The 11,502-nt window shown below is 43.5% G+C and overlaps 1 protein-coding gene across 1 annotated transcript in view; it reads left to right on the plus strand.

Moving 5' to 3' along the window:
• The first annotated feature begins 1,539 nt into the window (after positions 1-1,539).
• Positions 1,540-11,502, plus strand: part of GRAP2 (GRB2-related adaptor protein 2) — a 13,850-nt gene continuing 3,887 nt past the window's right edge. The window contains exons 1-5 of the mRNA XM_010007807.1: positions 1,540-1,636; positions 4,757-4,848; positions 7,162-7,281; positions 8,795-8,963; positions 10,533-10,664. Coding sequence (XP_010006109.1) covers positions 1,559-1,636; positions 4,757-4,848; positions 7,162-7,281; positions 8,795-8,963; positions 10,533-10,664 — 591 coding nt within the window. The 5' untranslated portion in view covers positions 1,540-1,558. The remainder of the gene's footprint in view (positions 1,637-4,756; positions 4,849-7,161; positions 7,282-8,794; positions 8,964-10,532; positions 10,665-11,502) is intronic.

Consider the following 11,502-nt stretch of genomic DNA (forward strand, 5'->3'; position numbering starts at 1 on the left):
GTTTTTGAGTTGGTGTTTTACCTCTTGAATCCCTGGGCTACTGTTGGTGCTCTCTCAGCAGCCTTATAACTGTCTAATTTTTGCCCTGCAGACTTTCTCCCAGCTCAGTCTCAGTAGGTTGAGTCCAGTTCCACTGTATCAGAGCTGGGCTCTGGATTGTTGGCACACAGGTAGTTAAACCCTTGGGTTGTGTGTCAAAGGAGGAGGTTTACAGCAGGTATTGCAGAGAAGGAGGGTTACAGTAGTCTGTTCATTTTGTAGTGACATAATTTTGGAGCTTGCTCAGTACCAGCACATTATATTTTGGGGATCTTATCTCATTTCTAAAGAGACAATGAAATAGCTCTCGAACTAGGGTTGTTCACACTATTACTTTCTACATCTTTCTGACTAAGAATGTTTTGGATCAGGCAAGTTGGCGTTTCTTCTCAAGCCGTAAAGTCTAGATGTTTTTGTAAGAGGTGAAGTCAGGCAATGGAACCCTTGGCTTCAGGGTCATTGTTCCTAGATGAACCTAGCTTAATAACCATTAAAATTACTTCTATATTGGAGCTGTCTGGTGGTTTTCACAAGCTGGGCTGCAAGAGCATCCAGCAGTGCACTTGCTTGATGTGGCACTGCCCAGCTATTTTTTGACTTGTCACTGGCAGCCTCACCACTGGCCTGCAGGGTCCATAAGCCAGCCATGGGAAATTAGTAACTCTCTTGATTACAGAAGTGGTCCTGCTGGGGTGCATCTTAGTTACATGAGCAGGAAGTGGTGAAGATGTGAAGCTCATGTTGCTGCTTCCCCTGCCACATCTGCTCTGCTGACAAAAAGCAGGCTTTGCTTTGCAGGCTGTCTGGTACATTTCAGACTCCCAGGTTACCAGCACTGAGGTAGGGTAACTGCATACCTTAAATTTGTCACTGCTACAGTTTGACTCCCTGCCTGCTGCAAAATAGGGAATACAGCCTTTTTGCCAGTAGTTTTTCCTAGCAAAAAGTTGTAGTCATCCATCCTAAGCCATCACAGAGAAAAGACTCTTTCAGCCTTCAGTAGCATGGCCCCAGTCCAAGAAAAAAAATAGTATTTATTACAAGTGGTTCATTTTGTCCACAGTTGGTCTCACTGTTGAGATAAAGCTATTGCAGAGGGCAAATGTTGTCTGTTCTGTTGTCTGACAGAGTCACTTGCATTACTGGGAACTGTGACAGAGTAGTGGTTGGCCTGTACAGAAGGCTTTTCCCTGCTACCAGCTTATTTGGGTGATGTGGGCAAACTTCTCCATGAGACTGCTGCAGAGTAAAGACCTGTTGGAATAAGCACAAAAAGTGGGTTGTCTGACCTACTGGCTTGAGCTAATTAAAGCCTCTTGGCCACGCCATCTCTTCTACCTGCTACTGTCTCTCCATGTCTAGTAATAAATGTCTACCAATGGTTGGTGCATGGTCTTCCATGTACAAATCACAGCATTGCCTGCAAGCTTACAAAAGGCCAGACTCAGCAGTCCCAGCAGCTTATAGATGTTGACAAGCATATACTTCTTTCAGCTTTGCTCTGCCACCAAGACACGGTATGGAAGCTATTGCCAAGTTCGATTTCCATGCATCTGGAGAGGATGAGTTGAGTTTCCAGGCTGGGGATATGCTGAAGGTAAGTGCAGCCCCAGGCTTGACTAAACAGCATTTCTGAGAGTTCTGCCAGATCTTTATATGCTCCCATTTGCCTTGAAAAAACAGATTAAGACAGATGTCTATAAACTGGGATACAAATGCAAGATACTTGTCTCCCATAGGGCTCAACCAACAATTCCTAGGTCACTAGTGCATTTGTCTATTTTACTTGATTTTAGGTCCATAAACTATGGATGTAGTTGCCCTAAAGTCCTCCAGTAGTCTGCAGGGAAGTGTAAGTATCTTTGCATGGGCAGAGATCCTGTTCTTTGGTAAGGGTCCTGTATATTTTCCTTGACTAATCTAGGATGCATCTAGGATGACTACATCTAAAGGCAGGCAGGATGAGTGTGGTCCAGGAAAGTTGCTGACTTCCTTATTTCCACCTCTTAAACTGTTTAAAAGATAGTTATCATGCACTATAAAACTTAACTAACTTTTCAGTGTAAGTAATTACTGTTAGCTGCTTCAGGAGTTTCAATGAATTGCAAATAGAAAAGTCCCTAAGAGAGTCTGTTACACACGAAAAGGAAGAGTTTAAGAGGTCCTGGACCATTAATAGTATATACACCCTTGCAGGAGTTTAGCGGTGGGGAAATGGCAGAAGTAGAGTTGATCATATAAAATACAGAGCATGTGAAAGTCTCTTTACAGTTGATTTGCAGGTATTATGGTAGAACAGTTCTTGTTAACCAGACCAAAGTGCCGTAGACAAAGCCACGTGCTGCTCCACCCTAATTATTCATCCGTCTCTCAGGCCCCAGTGTAGTTGTGCTGTTTCAATTGAAAATGCCTGAGTATAACTCCTCTCTAAGCCTTGTCTCTTCCATTGTCCAAAGGGATGGTGTACAATAGGATTTAAACCCTTTTTTTGCCAGAGAACCTTTGCTACCTCCCTGGACATTCCCAGCTATTCCAGTCTTTAGCCCAATATTGGGTCTCAGCCTTGCATCTAACATCACTAGCATTTTTTCTTTTATTGGCCTTTTAATTCTTGAAGCTAAGACAAAGCTGATGGCATTCAGGACTCATTAAGACCAAATAACAGGATTTTGCAGAGAGCTGTGTAAGATTTTAGAGAAATTACTGTCTCTGTTTGGCATAGATGAACAGTCTCATTCCTAATAATTCCTCAGGTCAAAAGTAGCCCCCATGTCCCTACTGTCCTGTGATCTTTACCTGATGCCATCTTCCTCAGGAGACTGATTTAATCAAGTATCTGGCTGGGGTAAAGGTGTTGGCCAGATCACTTTTCTTTCTGTTCCTCAGTTTCCTTTCCTGTAAAATCACAGTAAACTACAGCACCCTTTCAAAGTATGTTGGAAGCTACTGATGAAAAGTGTCAAATAACACTACACATCAGTCTTTTTATTAGTTGTAACAGAGACTTCACTACCAGAAATGTCAAACTGCCTCTTGCTTTAACATCTTTGAGGTAAACAAAAAAACACCTTAACCACCCAAGCCCTAGTAACAGTAAATTAGCCTGAGTAACATCTCTCTTCTGGCATACGTGCACATACATCCATGCCCCGTCATGAGACCCCTCATACTGCCTGCACAACCTGCTGGCTGTCTTTTCTGATTTATAGAGGAGATAAGATGAACAGTATTGATGTGGAGATTAGAAAACAGGAAACATGAGGCCCTCAACCAGCAGTGACAGGAGGAAATCCACCCTCTCACCCCCCCTCCACATCCTTCTCTGAGAGGATGACACACTGAAAGAAACCTTCCAGCCCTGCACTGAGAACCAGCAGGTGGGTCTTTCTGGAAACCTTGCTTCCAACAGAGCAGGGCCTGAATACGAGCAGGAAGTAGCTATCATCCCCTTTGGTTGGCCACAGCAACAAAAAAAGAGCCTTAATCTGGCACCCAGGGATAGGGGAAGCAGTGACTATACAAGCAGAGAATTCCATAGCTTCCTATTCTGCAACCTTTCTGTATCCAAATGCACCCAAAAAATGCCTTTGTGGCAAGCAAGGCAATGGAGAATCAGCCCCAGAGACAGTAACATCCTGTTGCCCACACCAAGCAGTTAGAATGTGCATTAGGTTGCCAAAAACAGGAGACTGACTTACAAAATAAGTATTTTTGTTGTTAACAATAGATTTAAAATTAAGTCTTTTCCACTTGCTTTCTCCTTTTATAACTGTCATGGCTCATGCTTTCAGGCTCCCCTGCAAAACCAGAGAGAACAGAAACATGTTCTATTTCATAAAGTGGAATTCTGTCCCCAGGAGTTGGTATGTCAGAAAAAAAACACCAAATACCACAATATTTGCAATAAAATCACAATGTGGTTGTATCCCTGTCCTCTCTCCTCTAGCTTAGGGCTATATCAGTGGCTGTCAGCCAGGCAGTAGTGGGTTTGCGCAGTCCCTGGTCACCAGTGCAGTCCCTAAGGACCATTACAGTTGACACTAATCTGAGAACACTGGAAGCTGCTCCAGTGTGTGCTGTAGACTGGCTTCCTGCTATTTTGCAATCTCTTAAATGTAATAGTGGCTTTAAAATGTTTTTTGCTTCCTTTTTTTATTTACCTTGGCAAAGCTTAGGGCAGCTGAAGACTTAACCCACTAAATAATCTCTTGCAAAATGACATGTGAGAGACATGGTAACATCTGTGTAGTCATAACACACACACACAGATATAGCTGTATATGCCTCCATACCCATACATATCAGAGGAGTTTTCACAGATATTTTTTTTTCCTGCCTTGTAAACTGGGATGCTCCAGTACCAACTATTAAAAGCAGCACAGATAACTCCTTAAGCCCCTATTAAGTCCTTCAGAGCTGAATTTCGCTATTTCATGGACATCAGAGACATGAAGACAGCATCCCCAGCCACCTGGACAGGCATTGGGATGAAAAGAGAAAGTTAACAAGCAATCCCTGTAACTCTAATCCACCTTCTTATTGCTTTGCTTGCTCTGAAGTGGCCGTCAGCCACTAACCTTGCTGCACAGTGCTGGGAGGTACAGCATACGTGGAGTTCTCGACTGTTCTTACAAGAAATTCTAGGTTTCTGCCAGAATCTTGGTTACTTTTGCTTTTCTTGGGAGACACATTTATTCCATCCATCTCTCCATTGCAGGTTTTGAGCTCCCAGGAAGAGTGGTACAAGGCTGAGCTCAGAAGCCAGGAGGGCTACGTTCCTAAGAACTTCATTGATTTCCATGTTCCCCCGTAAGTGTCACAGAAACTGCACCACCATTGCCCATTCCCACAGAGTGCTGTCAAGTGTGTGTGTGTGTGCACAAAGGAAGACAAGACAAAGGAGGCACTGGTTTAACATACCACAGTGCAAGGCTGCCGAGGGTTGCCATAATGCTACACGTAGTTCTGCCAGCACACCTTATTTCTACCCTGAAGCATCCTCTGTTCTTACAGAGCTGAATAGTTCTCAGTGCTCTCTGTCACTCCCAAGTGACTCCTTTGTTACTGCTGCTCAGAGGGGTATCCCTGGGATGTGGCAGGAACTGCACTTAGATCTCCTCGGACAGAAAGAGAAGAGTCCTGATGTGAAGTCTTGGCAACAGAGGCTGAGCACAAAACGAAGAGCAAGACATCTCTTTGAAAATGAATTATAAATGTAATCCCCGCTAGACTCTTTAGCACACTACCTCCCTTTTTCCCCATCCCGCCACCCATATTCCAACCCCTTGCAAAGTGCGTGTTTCTCTCGATGCACTAGAGGTCAGTGCGATGCTGCATGAAACGTGACAGCGGGTGTTACTCATGGATTGACAGAGGTGATAGACCAGACAAACCACCCTACACACATGCAGATACAGACACACACACACACACCTTCTCCACGTTTCGTGACTGCACACCCAAACATAGGTCTGTCAGAGGACAAGCACACCTTCACTTCTCTCTTCCCACTGAGTAGATGGCACTGCCCTTTAAGAAAGGACTGGTGGGTGTTTAAGTGCACATTAAATGTGCTGACTGGCCCTGTGCCAAAAATATAACAATGCATGGCACTTTTACAACCTTTTCCTTTCAGTTGGCAGAAACACTCCCTGTAGTCCCTCTGATCCTTCTCTTTTGAAAAAGTGCTGCAGCATTTCAGGAGAGAACAGGCAGCACATTCACCAAGCCCAGTACCGACAGCTGTAACACACTGGTGCTTAGAGCAGGCAAACTGAGAGCATGATGGCCTTTGTGGGTGCAGATAAGTGCCACTGTCCCCTGTGGAGATGGCACTTACTGGCCCTTTTGGACATAAGCCAGCCTGCTTGACAGAGCTGAAGGACATTATTAGTTTGCTGTGCAAATATGGGATTGTACTTTTGGGCCTCAGGGGCATGAGATCTTCCAGTCAGTTGTTCTTGTTCACTCTTTCACAGGGCTGTGGCATCACACAGGGACACTAGCAGCTTCTTTTTTTCACACATTTTTCTCATCATGCTTTCTCTGTGTGAGAGCTATGAAGAAATATTTCCACTTTGACGCTTTTCTAAGAGTAGCAGGTCTGCACTTTGAAGCAGTTCAGGCTGATGCTAGAATCAGATGTAGGGAAGAAAGCTGTCTCCTGTTTTTGATGGGCTGTTTTTCTCCATCTTTGTCTTGCCAAGTAATCATTGAGACCAGTTATCAGTGCTGATGAAAGTCAGATTTCACTTTGCTAATGACACATAGGTAAACTGTGATGATAGTAAGGAGAAGTAAAAAATGAGAAGTGGAAATGACAGAGCTTATGAAACTATCAGTCCTTAATTTGAATGCAGTACAGGCAATTAAGCATTACGTAAAAGCAGAAGACTGCAGACTGTATATCTTATTAGCTATGGAGTGGTGATGTATGAGTGTACATCACTTTTTTTTCCTCTTCTGAAAAATTCTTATTGACACTGTGTTATTTTAATATTTATGGTGACTTCTTGTTACTAGTCCAGTGTCTTATACTATTGTTCATTATGACTGGCTAAATTTACATAAATGTACTTATGTATTCTGTGTTTCTGCAATTTTGTGTTATTATAACGCTTGCAGGAACCAATTTACAAGTACTAAAACTTTCATGTCTCACTTCTGCTAAAAATTTATGTGTGTCCCTTGCAATATATCCATCACAGTCCAGTAATTTTCAATCAGTTTACCAAAAGCAATTTGATATATGTCTGAGAATTATGTGTGCATATATGTATACATATTTATTTGTAATTTAAAATTTCTTTGACGAACACCTTCCTATACTGTGCCTGTAATTACAGTTTCAACTGAGTGGTGGGTCTCAGCAGGCCAAAGTTTACATTGTTCCCTTTGCATCTACGTGCTTTTACTGGTCAAAGAAAATGGTCTGCAACCATTAAAACCCTGTGCCTTAGCATGTACATGGCCACTGGGAGTAGTCATATGGGCTTCTCTGATGCTTTTGTTTTGTCTTTTCTCCACCCTGCTTATTCACATTCCCCCTACCCTCAACTTCTTTGTTCCTTACCTTAATTCACCTTCCTTATTCATGTCTCCATCATTTTTCCCACTTGACAGCTGGTTTGATGAGAGGATATCCCGCCATGAAGCAGAGAACCTCCTCATGAGCAAAGGAGTTGGCTCCTTCATTGTCCGAGCCAGTCAGAACTCTCACGGTGAATTCTCCATCTCTGTCAGGTATCTGCTTCTCACAGCATTTTCCTGCTTCTTTTCCTATTTAATGGGGTCCCTTGCCTCCTCTTTACAGGATTCCTAACGTGATATAGCCTCCTGGGAAGTCTGCACACTGCCACTCACTGACAGTGCTCCTGTTGTGAATGAGAACAAATTAGGCATCTGATTCCCAAATGTTTCTGCCTGTTTTCAAGTGACACATTAAATGCCCCATTCCAAAGCTCAATGACCTGCTTCCCTGAAAAAGCTGCAGCAAAGCAGAGTGGTACTTGGGACCTGTCCCATAGTGCAACACACACGCCTTCCATTTATTTTATTTCCCTGACAGCTCTAGCTACTGTATCCAAGAATTCCACTATGACCCAGTAAGAGATTACTGTTACATTGTTAACTTATTTCTCACAGGTCACTAAACAGCCACTGGACAGCAATGGCTTTTAGTTGCTTCCAGCCCAGCCGCATTTCAGCAATTTATTGTAGCCCAGCTCTTCTCAGCGCATTTGCTTCAAAGTGGAGCTCTTAAATGATGGTTCGTTTCTCAATTTTTAGTTAAGCAATTGATAACCAGTTTTAAATTAGAGTAGTGGCTAGCAATGTCTTTTCCAACCACTGTGCACTTTCTGATTCAGGGAGCTCAAAAAGTCTCTGGGAAGAATGTAGGAAAACATTCTGGCTACATCTACACCAAAAAACTAAGTAAAGTCAGGGTCTTTCTCTGGCCCTGAGGTCGAGGGATGCAGCATAGCTCAGGTCCATATGGCTAAACCCTCTTCACCCCGCAGAAAAGAACAGCTGTGTTCAGGCAGCTCACTGTGAACAGTTGCTGCTCCACTCTGTCCCACTAACCATGACCCAGCACTATGTAGGGGAGGGCTTTTTGGTTTAGACCAAAACCATGCTAACACCTGAATAGCTTTCATGACTGTAGCAGCCCAGGATAGCACTCAGTCCCTGCCTGGTCCCCATTCAGTTTATTTGTGCAGAAGCAGCCTCTGAGACCAGTGTTTTGAGTTCCTAGAGTTGCATAGAGCAAGGAGGTAGGTACCAAAAGCAGATCACATCTGGTGCAAAGAGGAATCATCCACACCACACGAGAGGTAGGAGGAGGCATCCTGTTAATGGGGTGTTAACAGGAACCTGCAGGGGCTGCTGGGTAGACTAAAATGGCGCCTTTGTCCCTCATACAAAGTACAGAACAAAGCTATTAGCTATTTGTGGCCCTGAATTCTCCTCTGGCCTTTATTTCAAAGGAAAGGCTTTAAAACCCTATGCTTTGTTCTGATAGTGCTTTGTGACTAGACAGTCCTGCAGTGCTCCATGTTTCTAAGCTGATGAGTCTCTTGCAATACAGAACCACATGTAGGGTCAGTACACACAAGCACTGCCATTGCTTTATTCTCCAGAAGTCTAGATTTGGCCAAGCAAGAAACTTTGGTAACCTTCTGGAAAAGACTTTTATAAAAAGGTAAAAGTGCAATCTGGTTGATGATCTCCTACTTTTTTCAATTTGATCCAGGCATGAAGATGATGTGCAACACTTCAAAGTGATGAGGGATTCAAAGGGTAGCTATTACTTGTGGGCAGAGAAATTCCACTCACTAAACAAGCTGGTGGACTACTACAAGACGACTTCCATCTCCAGGCAGAAGCCGATCCTCCTGAGGGACAGCAGTCAAGAAGAGAAGGTAAAGACAAACTATCCTTAGGAGTTTCTTGATAAGAAACCATTCTGTGGAAGGAATTCAACCCATGAGAATGTCTCTGGATGGGGGAGAGAGTCTGTCCTTGAAAACCCAGTGACATCACTAAACTGATGGGGCCTGCAACAGTTTTTTTTTAGTGGATTCACTGGTATGTACAGCTGTGTAATTCAGCAGAATTTTCTGATTCTGTTTTGGATAGCAATAGGCAGTGCTGCAAATCTGCATAGTGGTGCTTTTCTCAAGCTGTGTAAGGCCCCAGAGCTGAAATTCTAAGATGCCTTCCTTATACATCTGTAGGAAGCAGGACTTACCTTATTGAAAATGCCTAGATTTCATAAGGGCAGGTACACAACTGTCTGGCACATTGTGTCTAAGAATAATTTTATTCTAGTTTCCTGGTGTTCTTGAATGTACCCAGACCATAGCTGTTATTACAGTTGAAAGTTTGTCTGCTCAGAAGAATCATCCATCCTCTGTTACAGAACAAACACAATAAGGAGTGTGGAGGAACCCCAGGCAGAACCTGGAGTGGCTGGTAGGAACTGGAAAGCAGTGCTGTGAAGAACACAGCAGATATGGGAACAAGCTGTGCAGTCAGGGAAGATGTAGTAGATGTTTGAGAAGGCAGGGAAATCCCAGACCAATGAATGCCTGGTTTTGTGCCAGAGGAACAAGCAAATGACATAATAGAGACTGCTATGCCTTGCACACACAGTACTGGGAGTGAACATGCCTGGTTGCTGCATTAGCCAAAGTCCTACTTTACTGGGAAACGGATTCTGGTTTTAAATTACCAGGATGTGCAGGTAGAGAGAGGCAAGGCAGAAAGTACGTGACTTGCTCACTGCACCAGTAAAGTTTTATTGGCTGCGTGTGGGTCATTCTTCCTGGCTCCAAAACAGAGATTATTTATTTTTCAGCCTAAAGAAGGGGCTTGTGTTGTTGTCTCCTTCTAGACCACTTAACACGGAGCTTTAAAAATGTATTAGTAAGGTATAAAGTGGAGGCTATGAGGCAGAATGAACACAGCAAAGAATTGTCTGGGGAAGGAGAAAGGAAGACTGTATGCATGTATATCAGTAAAACAACCTGTCTGGGCTGACTATGAGCAGGAAAGGAAAGAGAACTGCATTTGCTCCAAGATGCAGACAGGCAAATGAAAGAACAGGAGTCATGTTTGCTTTGGCAAACACTGTACATTTGTTATGGTGATGGGATCAGTGGGGTTTGTTTAGCACTCATCACAGTGGGATTTCTGTTCACAAATCAAACTTCTAGATGATACAGCCATATGATAGAATGATAGTAACATACAGATTTCAGTACAGAGACAAACTAATTCCAAGGGCAGTATTTCCAAAAAGAGCTTGGCTCCTGTGTCAGTCCTCACATCAATGGCCATATTTTCAGCCCAGCACTAAGTCTAAAATATGGGAGTCCTAATGTGTCCTTCTGTTCAGAGTGGCAAGACCCTTCCTTTGGAAGAGTCTCCAAGGTAAAATGAAGTGGTATTGATCACTGTGATCATTTTTGTGATCTTTCCTCCTTCAGGAGAGGCATGGTGGGAGCCTGGAACGGATGAGCCGGGAAGGATTCCACCTGGGTGGAGCAGCTGGAGAAGATTACTCTTCTACAGCCAAGAGATACGTAGAGCACCCTATCCCCATACTGCAGCAGCAACAGGTACTGGCAGGAACAAGGGGCTGAGATGTCATGTCCAGGCACATGAAACATTGATCTTAATTGCTTGGTAGCAAGTGAGCAGTCAAAAATCTGTCGCTCTGAACCTGCTTTACAAGGCAGAGTCAGTTAGGTCTTTGTGTGGGCAGAGCAGCGACAATGGTGTTGGACTGGGTAGTAATAAATATGTGGGCTTTTATTTAGTTCTGTGATCCATGACTAACAAACCAGCAAAAAATAGAAGTCAGCGCACAGTGATCCTTTCACTAAGAACCTTGGAGTACTCCTAGGGAGTTTTTGGTGCTCCATCCCAAAAACTGGGAAACAGGGAATTGTGTCATGCTCTTGCTTTGCTTATGAAAGGACATAAAGTATCATCCAGTGAGAGAGTAGAAAATCACTCCCAAATCTTGCTTGCACACATATTTCAGGAACTTCTTTCTAGTCTGTTAGACAAATGGAACATTGCTGCCTGTTTCTTATACTCCGAGTTATGCTGCTGACATTCAACACCACAAAACACAACAGAGGGATGAGAAATTACTATGGTGACCATAGGAGAGTTTGATTTCCTTCAGAAGATTCCTCCTCTCGATTACCAGCCCTCTCTGCACCCTTTCACCATGTTGCATCCCTCACATGTGAGGTTTCTTTATTCCTCTGCTTGCATAGGAATGGAAAGCACATCAGTACCTGGTGCTACTTTCAGTGTTCTTCCTGATTAGTTTGGGAGGAAATAGTTTTCCTGAGGTTGATTCATGTCTCTAGCTAGACAAAGTATAGCATTATCCAAGGAGAGGACTTGTTCTGCTGAAGGGAAGAAATCCAAAGCCATTTCCTG

This window comes from Chaetura pelagica, unplaced genomic scaffold (genome assembly GCF_000747805.2).
Source record: "Chaetura pelagica isolate M959 unplaced genomic scaffold, ChaPel_1.0 scaffold1502, whole genome shotgun sequence".
Lineage (NCBI taxonomy): Eukaryota > Metazoa > Chordata > Aves > Apodiformes > Apodidae > Chaetura > Chaetura pelagica.